A 16,744-nucleotide genomic window follows, 5' to 3' on the forward strand; every position below is an offset into this window, starting at 1 on the left:
TCTCTTTCCAGTGATGGCCGACTAGGCCATCTTTTGATACATATGCAGCTAGAGACAAGAGCTCCGGGGTACTGGTTAGTTCATATTGTTGTTCCAAAGGTTTCTTTTATATCTTTTTTTTTCTTACAAATCCCAACACTTCCATTTTTATATTAGTTCTCTCTTGTATTACTTGACTAAGACATAGTTGTTTCTATTTGGAAACTGAGTCGTAGAAATATGCTTGTTATAATAAAATGCACTAGTTTGGTCCACTTCAGATGAAATTACATTAGAATTTTAGGCTATCTAGATACTTGGTTGATATTAGATGAATATTCCAATTATAGGGAGAGCCAAGATAAAGTACACACACACACACACACACATACACTCACAAACAAGCATATGGAAATGTATTTGTACAACTGCTATCTCATTTTTTTTATATATAAAATACATAGTATCATAGTTTTTTGTCAACTTTACACAAACCCATACACACCTACATACATTGGAAGGGAAACTTTATTATGGAATTGCCTTCATTGGATTGGCCTATTGGCATGTCTGTGGAGGACATTTTTAAATTGCTAATTTGTATAGAAGGCCCCAGCCCACTGTGCAGAGCACCATGCCTGGTTTTATAAGAAAGGCAGCTGAGCAAGCCAAGGAGAGCAAGCCAGTCATCAGCATTCCTCTCTGATCTTTTTGCTTTAACTTCTTGCCTTGGCTTCCCTCAGTGGTTGACTGTAACCAGTAAGATGAAATAAACTTTTCTCCCCAAGTTGCTTTTGGTCATGTGTTTACCACAGTGGCCGAAGAGACACAAACTAGGATACATAGGCGGTAACATATCCAAGAAAAAGGGAAAAGAAGATGATCTGGATTTGAGCTTCAGTTCAATTAGACAAACTCTTAGACACGTTGGATTTCAGTGTTCTGAGATGAAAATGAGTATCATCATTCCTAGACATATGTGAGATAGCATATGGCTTATAATTTGAATCAGTCAGAGGAAATGTGCTATTCAAACCAAAGCTATCACTGCACCAGAATAGCTGTGGATTTCACAGGTGATTCCATCGGAAAGGAGGAGGAGTAAAGATGACCACACACATGTTCTCCATCACTCTCCCCTCGGAACCATTTCTTCCTCTGCTCAGTTCACTGGTTTATTTAGTCAAGATTCTTGATTGTAAACATGAAATCAAAGATGGAAAGAGAAATGACTTTTTTCTGGTCATGTCTCCTTCACTGTTCTTACCATTCCAAACTGACTTCTTGGAGAAGATGCTCATATGCCATCCTCTGTACTCTGCACTGGTCTCACTATGCCCCTCCGAAGGGTTCTTCCTGAACAAGGTAACATTACTTTGACTTTGAATGTCATGTTATTAATTTTAGAAGACTCTTGTTCCATTTTTGAAAGTGACTCTTTTAAAAATGATTTTTGAAATTATTTTTAAACTTTTTAACAATTGCAAAGAGCACAAACAGTTCCTGTATGCCCTTGATCCATCCTTTTCTTAAACCAACATCTTATCTAACCACAGAATGCTTCCCAAAGCCAGAGGTAGCCTTGGTTAAGTACCCTTAATTACAGTGAAGGAATTATTTGTAATTGCTACATTTTTGCATGAAGGTCTCTTTCTTGCTCTGGAATTCTATCTAGGACTCTGAATTATCTTCCATGACCCCGTCTTCTGCTTTCCTCACTGCTATACAAACTAGTCCAAATTTTCCCTGTTTTATTGATGTTGATGGCCTTTATTGGGTAGTTTTCTAATTCTCTTAATTTCAGGATGTCTAATATTTTCTCATGTTCTGAAAGGTTTTGGCAGAATATCATGGTGATGGTATACTCTTCTCACTGTAATTGGAGGACTATGAAACCATCATGCCTTACTATAGGGGATATTAACTGCAGCCATCTGAGTAAGGTTTACTCAGGTGACTTTAAGGTTAAAGTGTCAGTTACTCACACCAGCTGTGACTTGGAATAGATCAGTTTAGTTTTGTGTCTTTATAGGTAGAGACAGCAGAGTTTGCAGACATTTGTGAAGATTGCTGTAATAATTTTAAAAATGTGTTTGAGTGGGGTTTCTTTAAGGTCATGCAAATATGGTTTCTCCTTAGAGTTTTGTGCTCTATTTTTTTGCACCTACCAGAAGGTCTTGCCTGTAGCAACAGCTGGAGTGTCCTCCTGGGGACTTCCTGCTTTGTATTTGGTTATTTCTGTTTCTCCAACACTTCTGACTTAGAATTATCCTATGAGAAACATGAGGGCTATCTCTTCAATTTATTTAGTTACAGACTTGTAGCTTTTTTATTCTTTCAGTGTTTTTGAAACTAGGTCTATGAAATCTGAACTCCTAGGTCAATACATAGGGGATAAATAGGTATTAGTCTATTTATTTTAACGTCCAAAGCATTCCTCCTTTTGACACTAAGAGCTCTCTTATCCTTACCCACACATTCTCTCTCTCTCTCTCTCTCTCTCTCTCTCTCTCTCTCTCTCTCTCTCTCTCTCTCTCTCTCCTTTCTTGTATCACAAAATGCTGAGACCAGATATTAGCATTAGGTTTCCTCCTCTGTCACTAGTATATACAGTTCTCTCTCATTCAAGGAGAAATATATTTCAAGACATTCAGTCAAGTTTCAAAGCAAAGATCGTAAATATATCCCTAATATAATGCGTTCTCCTACATATAAATACCCATGGAAAAGTTTAATTTAGAAATTATATACAATAAGAGACAAATAATAACAACTGGTAATAAAATAGAACAATTAGAATAATACACTATAATACAAATTATATACATGGTGTCACTCAAAATATCTTTTTAAATCATTGTTAACATTTTTTTTTACATTTTAATTAATTATTTTATTTATTTATATCCCAAATGTTGCCTCCCTTCCTGGTCCCCCCTTCCAGAGTTATTCACACCATTTCCTCTCCCCTGTGCCTCTGAGAAGGTGCTCCCTTCCAGGGATTCTGTACTGGCTAGTTTTGTCTCAACTTGACACAAGCTGGAGTTTTCACAGAGAAAGGAGCTTCAGTTGGGGAAATACCTTCACGAGATCCAGGTGCAAGACATTTTCTCAATTAGTGATCAAGGTGGGAGGTCTCCTTGTGGGTGGTACCATCTCTGGGCTGGTAGTCTTAGTTCTATAAGAGATCAGGCTGAGCAAGCCAGTAAAGAGCATCCCTCCATGGCTTCTACATTGCTTCTTGGTCATGATGTTTGTGCAGGAGTAGAAACCCTGACTAAGACAGATTCCCCTTCCTTGTGGTGTCAAGTCTCTACAGGACTAGGTGCATCCTCTCCCACAGAAGCCAGACAAGGCAGTCCTCTGCTACAAATAAATGCTGGGTACTCAGACCAGCCCGTATATGCTCTTTGGTTACTTACTATAATTTACCCTTTCAGTTTAAAGGAAACAATTTATGAATCATCTTTGGATGTTTGAATTGACAACATCACTATTTGGAGCTATGATTAAATATGTAAGGGCTACTTGAACATAGGCACTACAGCTCCTCAACAGTTTTTATGGCCTATAAAGAGATTGAAATTGCTGCTAAGTGATCAATGAATAGGTAATGTATATAGAGTGAATATACTGGACTAGTGGATAACCCAGGTTTGCAGTGGGTGAGACAGGATAGAGTGAGATGGTCAGAGACTTTATCATATCACTTAGATGTCAAGCAACTTAGAGCTTTTGAGTTATCAGTTTTGGAATTTTTCATTTAGAACTTTTGGTCTGCAGTTGGCTTGGAGTAACCAAAATTAAGGAAGAAGAAACTATTGAAATCCTGTATTACTGCTATTAAGTTTTCTTTTTCTCAGGAGAACTATGGCATGCACATGTGTAATAAGCCTTTTGTACATGTGACCATATTTTTTTTTGCTTATGTTTACTTGCATGTGTACATGTATCTTGCAGAACTGTAGAAGCATATACATGTATATATGCACCTATATATCTACGAATCTATATATGTATCTATCTACTATCTATCTATCATCTATCTATCTATACCTATATCTATCATCCATCTACCTATCATCCATCTATCTATCATCAATCTATCATCCATCTATCTATAATCTATCCATCATTTACCTACCATCTATTGTCATCATCTGTCTGTTGCTCTATCATCTATAATTTCTCTTAAAACAAACCAAGCTATTAAAACAAACCAAGTATTCTGTTACTCTCCTTCAGTCCAGCATCATGCTTGCTCTTTGGACTCTTCCTCTTTGCTTATTTGTAATTTCTTTTTCTGTCTCTCTAGGTCTGCAGGAAATTACTTGATTTATTCCATCTTATGATTCCTATAAAGTTGCATCAATGATCGTGTTCATCACATGTAAACAGCACATTAAATCTGACTGGATCTGGACCCCAGCAGTGCTCTTTCCCTTTAAATAATTCCTTCTCAGGCAGCAATCACAAATTTCCAAATATCATTCCTCAGAGGGCCTGTTGTCCACAATAGAGTTGTTAAATTTTGCATCCTTTGACAAAAGACTTTATAAGATGCACTATGAAAATTTACATTAATCAACATATTTTATGCAAAACAGAATGAAAATAGGGCTAACATTGAACAAAATAAAATGCATATTTCTCATTTCTGAGAAACATGTAACTCATTCTTTATTAATATGACTGTGTGTTATTCATGTTTGAGAAAGTCAGGGATCTGCTTGCCCTACTATGTCCAGTAATGAGCAAGTAACTCTGAAATACAAGGAAAGGTCAACAATGAAGTTATCAGTGCTCCACTAAAGATGGGTGACAGCAAAGAGGCAATAAAAGCCTGGCCACTGTTGGCAGATGGATTCTGTAACTTTTGCTTCTGTTTTCCCTAGTACACATTTCACTCAGGTACAAGAATGATTCATAGTCTTGAACTGGGAAAGGGATACATTTCCTCTTTCATGGTTCTGCATCTGCTTATGGGTCTAGCTCCTGCTAGAGTAGAGGCCAGGATGGAGGGCTAATGGTAAAGGATCACATTAAGAAGGTACACACGTGTCCCAGTAGTCCTGGTTTGGTTTATGTTTATCCCTATTCAAAAAGTATGCAGCCTGCTGATGGAGTAACATATGGTTTCATTTCCTTCCTTTCCTCACACCCTGCCTACCACTGTTCTAGACAGTATCTTTACAATCTTCTCCAGCCAAAGACTTCCCAACACAGAGTCATGTTTTACTTAGGCTATTTTTCCCTGTGTGGATCACCTCTTGCTCTGACTAGGCCTATAATTTACTAGTCCCCTTGGCTTCCCATATCCATTTAGCATTTCTCATGGTAGCTACTGATAACCCCTCTGAGCCATCCAAGATAGGAAATAACTAAAAGATTTGGTATTCTCAGGACTGGTCTTAGAATGTCTTGCTAATTCATTAAGCAGTTAGTTGCTATTGCTCTATGTAGGCTCTTACCTTTAGTCATATCCAGGTTACACATGGCAGGTTTACCATGCTTCCATCCCTACCATTCTCTAGAAGGAAGACACCAATGTCTTTGAAAGCAAAGATACTTTTCTCTGATCCAGTGCCGATACCAGGCAGCCCTGCTGGCATTCCAGTTCAGCAAGTTTCCATGGAACCAGCCTTCTATTTTCACAGATCTATGAAATGATTTTTCTTTAAGCTCTTTCTGCTTAAGCTAAGCTTGCTGCTGATAAAGGAAGCATATCTCCATGTGTATAAAGCACTCCTGATTTTTGTCTATAAACCTTCCCGTCTGATGTCTATTTTCTCAATTAGAATGTCCATCCAGGCATGGGAAGGGAATGAAAGCCTGTTGATCATTTTAGCAAGGTCAAGTCTGTGTCCTTTAGATATTAAGCTCACACAAGAGAGCAAAGCACTTAATTCTAAGCTTGCCTGTCATTGCAGAGTGAGATAAAATGACCCAATCAAAAACATACCAAGCCACACGAGCATTGAAGTAGTGATGCAATTCACTTTCAGAACTTTTAGAGTAGAAAAAAAAAGCACAGGAAAGTGGTGAATTTTGACAGCAAATTATGTAAATGAAGAAATGAGTGCCTTTCCTGACTTTTAAGTCCATTTTTACCCATATTCAAATGGAGAGCAAGCTATCTCATAGCATCTATTAATACAACCTAGGTTTTCATTAAGGGGAAAATTAAAGATTGACAAATTCTCACTGTTCTAAGAAACTGCTGCTCACACAGAATTTTGTCGAAGCAGCTCTCATTCTAGAGCCTGACCCATAAGCCAGTGGCATCCATGGCCCAGCTGTTTATCACAAACTGGCTGTCACACCCTCCCCTGTGGTGATGACTACCATGTTGTCTGCATTGGGTACTGAGGTTTGAGAGGGTGGAGAGGTGTCAGCATGTACCCAGTAATGAACAGGGGAGATATTAAAGGCATTTATTTTTCAAAACGTTTCATACGGTACAAACATCAACAAAAGAGAAGAAACACTGGGCATAAAGGAAAGAATGGGGTCCAGTGACTATAGCTACATCCAGAGTCAGGGAATCCAGCTCCTCTTTCTCAGATGTCAATATCAGATCCATACAGTCCTTTTGAGAGCCTATATCTATAGTCCTAGGGGACCAGATATATAACAGAGATGCCAGTCAAGAAGGTAGAAAACAATCATATCCAATAATATACAGGAGTTAAGACCCACATTGTCAAATTGAAGATGTCACATCTTATCTATAGATTTGGGCTGAGAAAACTAGGAATAATAAGGTAGTAAAATGTATGCAAATATTTCAAAATCTGGGCAACTTCAAAGTGTGAAATGTTCCTGGCTCCACACATTTTCACAAGCGGTATTGAGCTTGTATTCAAATTGGACTCCAGAGTGGTAAAGTTACTTTCATAGTCTTATTACCATTGAGCTTGATGCAGCATTTTGTTTATAGCAAGGACTCAGATTTTTGATGATTAAATGAACAATAAAAAACTAAGAGGGCTTTGGGAAGAATAGAAAAATATTTGATCTATTCAGAAGAATAAAAGCAAACTGTCTGTATGAAGCTTGAATCCATAGAGGCAATCGTGCCCTTGCCCATGTGCATCTTTACTTAATACTTAGGTCTGTTCAGGGTAAAAATCTCATCCTCACGCCTCAGGACAAGTAACATGGCCATGAATGTGTGCTCGTGAGTCTACAGCAGTTAGACACTTCATAAGGCTAAGAGCCAATTGTTACAGTTTTGTCCTCAGAACCAGGATAATCTACTCTTCTATTGCCTATGACTGGAGCTGGAAAGTAAAAAAAAAAAAAAAATACTGTTATGTTTCACTTTAGTATTGCCCTTGTGCAGCAAGCTCTTAAATATGCTCTGCTTCAGACTAAAGGGAGGAACAAGAAAGAATTTTTTTTTTGCAGGGCCCAGGAAGGAATTATTTTGGGCAGAGTTGAAGAATAATGTCCCCAGTTTGGGTACATTTTTACTTCACACTTACTCTTTACAAAACAAAGAAATAGCAACAGAACCACAACAAACAGAAAACCATGAGATAATTTTGATTTGATAATCTTGCAGAGTACTGTGAGGTTTTGTATTAAATGTCATTTTGAGGAGTAGGGAAGTGGCTCGATTAGGACATTGCATTGTGCACAAGGAAGAAGGTCTGAGTTCAGCTCTCCAGAGCCCACATAAAAAGTCTGCGTGGCAGTACACTCCTGTACCCAAAGAAATGGGATGTACGTGCATGGAGTTAGGATGATCATCCATACAGTTGGCCAGTCAACCTAACTAAATTAGTGAGTGCCTAGTTCAGTGAAAGACTGTCTCAAATCTAAAGATAGAAAGCAACTGAAAAAGACAACCAGGCATCAACCTTTGAGCCTACACACACACACACACACACACACACACACACACACACAGAGAGAGAGAGAGAGAGAGAGAGAGAGAGAGAGAGAGAGAGAGAGAGACACACAGACACACACAGACACACACACATGCATATAGACACACACTCAATTCTGAACTACTATAATTGAAAACTGATACAAATTTTCCTTTGATATTGCACATTTGAAGAAATAGTCTATAGTCTATAGTGTATGGTGTATATATTCTATAGTATATAGGGTAGAGTTTTACATTTGTTCATTGTCAAGAGACTTTACTAACCAAAAAAGTTCTGGAATGGCAGGGCATGAGACATTGGTGAGGTTCACACAACACTATCACCTGAAGGTAATCTGGTTTCATCCAAAACATATGAAATGAAATTTTGAAACAATTTATAGGGATATTCTTGCATGGAAGTCTCATATTGATAATCTTTGAGAGACTGACTCAAGGCTAAGGAAATGGTCCTAACTGCTCACAACACTGCTTTTAGCTGGCCTAGACTTCTGCATTCAGCCATGGAACATCCCAGTTTCTGAAAGTTTCATCTTGAAGCTGATGAAGGAAGCTTTGAAAAATGTTAGTTTCTCAGGGTTGAAAGTACAAAGTCCCCAAACTTATGTAGCTTAGTGGTACAGACATTTACTGTCTCACCTTTCAGAGGACAAGACTTTGAGATCAAAATTTCCCTAGGGTAAGTTCTTTCTAGATGTTCTAGGGGTGTCTTGGCCTGTGAGTCTTTGAGCTCTGAGTGACTGGGTTAACAATAAATTCTTGTGGATGCTTGACCCCCAGATCTGTCTTCCTCACTACTGGTGCCCTCTCCATATGTCTGTGTTCCTTCTCTTCCTACAGTAACTCCAGTCACATTGGATTTGGTTTTACCTTAGCAGTTGCATCATAGCTTAATGGTATCTACAAAGATGCTATTTTCATTTAAATTACACCATAGACACTTAGCATTAAGGCTTCTATAAACATTTCAGAGGGCCACAGTTGAACTCATACCAGAATATAATTCTGACAGGTTCCTTTTCTGCTTTGACCTGATTTCTTTTTTTTTTTCTTTTTTTTTTTTTTTTNGTTTTTTTCGAGACAGGGTTTCTCTGTGTAGCCCTGGCTGTCCTGGCACTCACTTTGTAGACCAGGCTGGCCTCGAACGACCTGATTTCTTGAATCAAGATGTTGTCCAGTGAAAGAGTTAGGGGAAAGATTGAGGAATCTGGAGGGGATAGGGGTTCTATAAGAAGACCATCTGAGTCAACTAATCTGGACCCTTGGGGGTTCCCAAAGACTGAACCACCAACCAAAGGACATGCCTTGGCTGGATCTAGGCCCTCTGCACATTTGTAGCAGATGTGCAGCTTGGTCTTCATGTGGGTTCCCAGACAACTGGAGTGGGTGCTTACCCTGACTCTGTTGCCTGCCTGTAGATCCTGTTGCTGTAACTGGACCACCTTGCCTGGCCTCAATGGCAGAGAATGTCTACTCTTGTAGTGACTTAAGATAACAGGGTGGATTGGTGCTGGGGAGCACAGTTCCCATTCTAAGAGGTGAAGGAGAGAGATGGGAAGGACTGTGTGAGGTGGACTGGGCTGGGAGGAGAGGAGGGGCTATGATTGGGATGTAAAGTGAATAAATAAATTCAGTAATGGAAAAAGAAGAAAATTACCTTTTTTGCACCAACTTTATTTCTTCCCTTTATTCCTTCCTTTGTTCCTTTGTTTTCCTTCCTTTCCTCCCTCTCTCCTTTCTTTCTTCTTCTTTTTTTTTTTTACCTTTCTTTATACAGGGTGTCATATGTCTCCTGAGTGCTGGAATTTCAGGCACGAGCTTCAATGCAGTTTTAAACACTATATATCCAGTTATCATGATGTTAATTATTGACATTCCCAAATTCCAAGTTTTTGCTGTTACTTCTTGCCTTAAACTTTGCTCTACACACTTCACAGTCTTAATGATTTCTTTTAGTCAGTCTTATAGCTGTCCATGTTTTAGTACGACAGACTTACTAGAAAAAAATGTTTACTAATGCTATTTTAGAAATATCATATTAAATACAATATGGAAGATTATCTTTGGAAATTATGTAAAGTTCTGAGATACGATATATAAATTGACAAAAAAAAAAAAGTCTCTTCAACCAAAAGACTGAGAGTAGCCTAAAGTGGAGTTTAGTGGCATTAATAGCTTTGAGTAAAATATGGTGCCTCTCAACTCTCAGATACTAGTGATTTCTAGGTTCTTTAAAGTATTGATCCCCTATCTCCTGGGCAGCTGAGTGCTTTTGAGAGTATCAGAAATCTTAGTTACCGATCCTTCCTCCAGCTGTGTGTGTTCCCAGTGTGTTGTACAAATATCATTCTCAACGCATATTCCAGTGAGAAAAGGTTGGGTGCATTGTAGTTAAACACTGTTGATACAGTTCACATAATTGAGAACCCACCAACAACTAGGTGATCTGCTTAGAAATATAATTCTGGAGAGGTGGGAGTTGGGAAATCATATTTACTTCCTTAGCTGCCATTCACACCTTTTCTGTAATCCAGCTATACCATCAAAGTCCTGCACCTGTCCTTACTTCTATCACTGTCTCTTTATTGCTATGATGGTTACTCATTTTAAATAAAAACATGAATTGTGGTAAACATGCATAAAAAAACTTACATCTCACCCCTTTTAAGCCTATGTTCAGTAGTGTTGGCTTATTCACACTGTTGTGCCACAGACTTCTAGAACTTTCCAGTTTTACAAAGTTGTAGCTCTATTCACATTAAACAATAGTCCTTTTATACATCTCTAATTTCTGGCAAGCAACTTTCTAGTGTGTGTCTGTGGACTTGACTACGTAGATACTCATTTAACCCATGTAAATAGGATGGTACAGTATGTGACGTTTTATGACAGGATGCTTTATGTATTGTTATCATATCAGAATATGTGGCTGAATCTCCACTCTTTATGGATGCTCTCCTTCATGTCTTCTTCCTCCAACCTCTTTTGTTACTTGCTCTGCCTTCAGTTCCTGGCATACCCCATTCCCTGATTTCACTGGTCATGTCTCTGGTCAGTTGCCCACCATATTCATTATCATTACTGCCTCCAGTTTGTTTACTTGTCAACTTCCTCACCATCTCACAGGCTCTTTAAAAGTAGGGACGGCTTCCTGGTGACCTTACACAAGTATGTAGATGTGTATATCCCTGTTGTTCACAGATTGAAGAATTCATCTCTGCTCAACAAATTTCAGCCCTACCACCCTCCTCCACACCTACCCTCAACAGTGATGTCTGGCTCCTGAGTCTGATTATTGTTTGGCTTCCTGTTTGTACACCTGCAAGGTGAGAATATGCTGATATCCAAATTGGCTGCAATCTTATCCACCCCACTGTCTGGATATGTTCTTCTTCGATGATGAAAGAACTTCTGCTTTGAGAGGTTGGAAGGATAGGATACAAGTTTGGAGCCTGTGTTGTGCCAACTTTGGTACTTAGAAATAACATGATTTGAGGCAAAAAAAATTTACTTCTCTGAATGTGCTTTTAATATTTAGGATGGAATTTGGTTGGTTAGTATGAAATGCCCTGCACTGGGAGTTTTCAGTAGCTGATGCTTATTTTTATCCTACTAACACTGCTCATTTTGAAGTCACATTATCTTGAATTCATGCATGAGAGGTTGGTAAAATATTAAGTATGGGAAGACCTTAACACAGCTCTTAAGATGCAACCAGTACTTAGCTGAATCATGTCCCAGGCAGCACTATTTTCTGTGCCCCTGAATTTGAAATGTATGGGAAACAACAGAGATATGAATGAAAGCTTCAAGGTAGAGGAACATACTACTCAGAATATCAATAGTGAGAGAGGAAGGGACAGAGGGAGGAAGGGAGACAGGGAGAGAGAGAAAAAGGGAGGGAGGGAGGGAGGGAGGGAGAGAGAGAGAGAGAGAGAGAGAGAGAGAGAGAGAGAGAGAGAGAGAGAACTGGCTATAGATTATAAAAGCAGAGAAGTTCCTGTCTTTTCTCTGCAAGCTGGAGATGTAGCTCCCAGAGAGCTGATAGTGTAGGCTCTAGCCATTGAATGAACCCTGAGGACCAGAAGGAACCTGAAGAATAGGAAGAAATCAGTTGTTTACCTCATGTCATCAGACAAAGAATAAATTTGACTCTTACTACCTTTTTGTTCTTTTTGGACCTTAATCTACCCATCTGGTGGATCTGCTTTACTTAGATTATGAATAAAACTGCTAAGCCTTATCAGACACACTTTTACAGATACATCCATAACATTGCTCATTAATTATGTGGGCATCCCTTAACCAGTTAACACAACACAAAAAATAAACATTATGCAAGATAGGGATAAAAAAGTATTAATTTATAATACACACGATAGTAATTTTATTGTTTATGCTTCTAAAAAATCCTAGTCAACAAGATGAGGAGCTATGTGTCCACACTCCGCTGTGCTGTCAACTCTGTCAAGCCCTTGAATGAGAATTTTGATGAGAAATGTAGCTGAAGAATTTTTTTTTTTATTTCATAGCTTTGAATTTAATCTAAACAGACTATCTACTTCTGATTTTCGAGATTCTTTCCCTGAGGCATCTCTGTGGATTTTTCCTCCTCATAGTTTAATGAATTTTATATTGCTTAAATGAACACCCTTTATATCTCTCTTGGTCTGACTTTGTGTTAAATCATTAAAGCTGTAGAATTTCTTTGTAATTTTCAAAGTTTCCACTCCACCACATCCCCCTCTTATCACTACAGCACTGAGCTCCAAGGTCACTTTTAACTGATGCCAGAGAAGTTTGTCCAATGTCTTTTTCTTTATGTGTCTGTCATTTGACTTGTTCTCTCTCTCTCTCTCTCTCTCTCTCTCTCTCTCTCTCTCTCTCTCTCTCTCACACACACACACACACACACACACACACACATCTTTTCCACAGATCTTCACATTCAGACAAGCTTATTTTAAATTTAATATAAACAATTAGTATACATAAAATATAAAATGATGCATGATATATCATACAAAGTAATTATAATTATGATCAATTATCAATAATACCACATATGAAAATTAACATCTTATGAATAGATTCATTGCATATCTGACTTACATTTGACATTTATATGAATTCAACTAGAGTCAATATAGTTTAGATCTTTAGAAATATAGGCTTTTGGTCCAAACTACATTGTTTCCATTCTTAGATTTAAAATTTGTTTATTGTTTAACCTTCAGTCTCTTGTGTTCCATTCCCTTATCTGTTAGATGGATATAATAGTATCTGTACTGAAGCAGCAGAATTAAGGAATGTGTAAGTTGAAATGTTAGGAAAGTAATCTTTTAACATATCTTTTCTATTCTACTCTATCTGGGGTAAAATATTTTCTGCAAATGATGCAACCTCAAAGGCTAAGATCACTGGAAAAAGGAAAAACAATGAATATTTTAAAATGATACAATGTTTTTAAAAGCTACATTTATTTATAACTGTATAATTTTGTGTGTGTCTGTGTATGCATGTGTGTGCTTATGTATGCATGTGTGTACATATCTTTTCGGGTTTATGTACCACATATTTGCAAGAGCCCACAGAGCAGAGAAGAGTGGGTTGACTTCCTTGGAGCAGGAGTTATAGGTGTTTGTGGGCTGCTGTATGGGTCATGGTGCCTATGTAAGAGCCCATGTACTCACAACTACTTGACCATCTCTCTAGTGCTGTGTGATGCAGCTTTTAAAACTAATGAAAACACAAAATATTCTTGTGCAAGAGAGGAAGAAAATAAACAAGAACCATTTTAATTTAGAATGATAATTTTTGATCCAATGGATTTTAAATATGAAACTAAAGGGATTTGGTGTGTGAAATTAATAGATGGATTAATTAAATATGTAGTTTCAGTCCAATCATGAATAAACAATCCCCTAAAGCCACTATTAAAATGGAATCACTACTTTATTTTACTTGGAGTTTTCAGTGCTGAAAATGTCTTTAAATTTATAAAGAAGATGCCTAAATTAGAGGTAAGAACAATTGGATAATAACTCAGATGTACAGAGTTTCAAAAAATAAAAAAAAATCCTGTTCTTTATTTATCAACTTACTTATTTATTATAAACAGGGATTCTTGAAGGACATGATGACATCAAACTTATTACATAATAATTACATAATACACACTATGGCCTCAAACTCTTGATCCTATTGCCTCCTCTCATCTGGGATAACAGGCCTAAAGTGTCACACTCTGAATAAAACTTTTTATAACACACACACATACACACTGAAGAGCCATATATAATTAACATTTTAATGCTCATGAGAAAAGTGAGATATCAATTAGGGCTTTGCAAGGGGTGGCATGTATTTGTGTGTGTGTGTGTGTGTGTGCGTGTGATCATGTATGTGTGCATATGTGTTGAGTATATGTACACATATGGGTACACATATGAATGTACCCATATGGTACATTCATATTAGGGCCATGGGACAACATCAGTGTGTTCTTCCACTGCTTTCTACCTTATTTTGGGGATAAGTTCTTTAACTAATGCAAAGCTCACTATGTTGTCTGGGCTGGCTGGCCAGCTAGAAAACTTATCTTTACCTTGACAGTACAAGATTTACATATGCACACCACATATGGCCCTTTACCTGAATCCCTGGGATCTTACCTCATGTGCTCACACTTGCATGAGAAATAGTTTACCAACTGATCCCTCTTCCAAGTCTCATGATTTTTTAAAAAAAGATTTATTTATTTATTTATTTATTTATTTATTTATTTATTTATTTATTTATTTATTTAATGTATGTGAGTATGCTGTAGCTGTACAAATGGTTGTGAGCCTGCGTGGTTGTTGGAAATTGAATTTTTAGGACCTCTGCTTGCTCCGGTCGGCTCCGTTCACTCCAGCCCAAAGATTTATTTATTATTATACATAAGTACACTGCAGCTGTCTTCTGACACATTAGGAGAAGGGGTCAGATCTCATTACGGGTGGTTGTGAGCCACCATGTTGTTGCTGGGATTTAAATTCAGGACCTTAGTAAGAGCAATCAGTGATCTTACTTGCTGAGCCATCTTGCCAGCCCTCATGATTTTTTTTTAATTGTTGGTTTTTCATTTGGAGTTAGATAAAAATAAATGAAAAGCCTAGAGTGACTGACTGTTGGATATATGAAGGTTAAAAAAATACATAGACATACAAATTCAAACATTCAAAATACCATCACTGCAAAATATATTTAGGTTTCGGTTTATAGGTCCCAAAAAATTGCTGTAAGTAATTTTTTAAAACCGCCTTCTAGCAGGAGTATTTTGCAAATATAGGTTGAAATTACTTGGTATTTTACTTATTCAGTGGTTGTTTAATCCCACACTAAATCTTGTAGTAGATCAGTTAAAAAAAATTGAATGGTTTTCATTTTTATGTATACAGTTTTGATGGGAATATATAAAATATATTCAAGATCTATGAATGATAAATATGACACACAGGAAATCCACATATAAATGCCAGATTTGGAAAGCAGCAGGTTTTTATTGGTCTTGTCAAATTATGTATGTGATAGCTTTGATGTTGAGCTCACACATAATATATTTTTTCTACAAAGGAGCCACATGAAGCACTTCACATCACTGGCGTAGAATAACATCCTGACACTCGCTTGAAGAGCATTTCCGCTAAACCACACATTGAAAAGATCAGGAGAAAATGACCCTTGCCACAGATTCACTTGCCTGCATAGTTCAGCACACTATGGAGCTTAAAACCTTCCTGGGTACGCTCAGAGGTGGAGTCTTTATGACAAATATGCTTGTCAACCCTTATGGATACCCTTGGTGAAATCAGTCACTTTGGAGATGAGAATAATATAATGTTAAAATAAATCAGACCATTAGAAGATATTAAAAATACAAATTTAATAGATTATGTTGTTTTATCTTTTGCCGAATAAGCAAAAATCGAAAATTCTGAATGTGTAAGAGCCTTTACATCATTCCAAAGGTTTGCTTAAGAGTCTTGGGTCTTATTGTTAATATTTTTCATCATCTTGCAATGTGTGGGCAAGTCCAAGAAAATATTCTGCAGATGTGCTCCCTCCCTTTATTTTTCAATAAAGTGAAACATTCCAGACAAGAGCAAATACTCCTCCATGCAAGAGAACTATGGATCTATTTGGCTGATCTGTCTGCCATGGCTAACATAACCTTTATACACTTCAATTTCCATTTTTGGATATAATTTCTTCTGCCCTAATACAGTCTGGTTTCAGGTATAACAAGTCACATATTTGATAATTTATCTTATTTATTTTTGAATAATCACTTTGGGCACCCAGACTAGATGTTCTTCTAGTGTCTAGAAGTCAGACAAGTTGCTTCTTAATACTTTTATGATGAAAGAAAAATCATTGCACCTACATATGTAGTATGGAAGTGTAGGCTTTAGGAATTTGGTTTCTAAACAACCTTCATTTAATGGAAGAAAAATGATCTTAAAATCCATTGTCTTAAACTATGTCCATCTTACTTTTACTCAAAATAATATCATGGAACTAGCCTAAGGATATTAGTAGAATAATAGAGAAAATATCCTTTGATACTATATAGGAGATTGATTTAAAAAGTAAATTCATTAACTGACACTGTCTCAAGATTTTCAATTAATGTTTTGCTTTGATGGTCCAAAGTCAACATCGCTGTGAATGAGATTTCATCTCTATGTTTCAACTCCCACATGTCACTTACTTGTTTGAGCTTCTTTAGATCTTCATCAAGTTCTAAGTTGTCCAAAATAACAGCAACAAACAAACTCAGGAGGATCTATAAAATGGTTAAATAACAATGAAAACACCCAC

At 37.3% G+C, this 16,744-nt stretch overlaps 1 protein-coding gene across 9 annotated transcripts in view; it reads right to left on the reverse strand.

The window, feature by feature from the left end:
* Nalcn (sodium leak channel, non-selective) overlaps positions 1-16,744 on the reverse strand; it is a 317,664-nt gene that overhangs the window by 99,690 nt on the left and 201,230 nt on the right. For 8 of the 9 annotated variants that reach the window (XM_021181515.2, XM_029469212.1, XM_029469211.1 and 5 more), the window contains exon 15: positions 16,635-16,709. The exons of the other annotated variant lie outside the window; for it this stretch is intronic. In XM_021181515.2, coding sequence (XP_021037174.1) covers positions 16,635-16,709 — 75 coding nt within the window. The remainder of the gene's footprint in view (positions 1-16,634; positions 16,710-16,744) is intronic. 9 annotated transcript variants of the gene reach the window in all.

Source organism: Mus caroli, chromosome 14 (genome assembly GCF_900094665.2).
Source record: "Mus caroli chromosome 14, CAROLI_EIJ_v1.1, whole genome shotgun sequence".
Classification (NCBI taxonomy): Eukaryota; Metazoa; Chordata; class Mammalia; order Rodentia; family Muridae; genus Mus; species Mus caroli.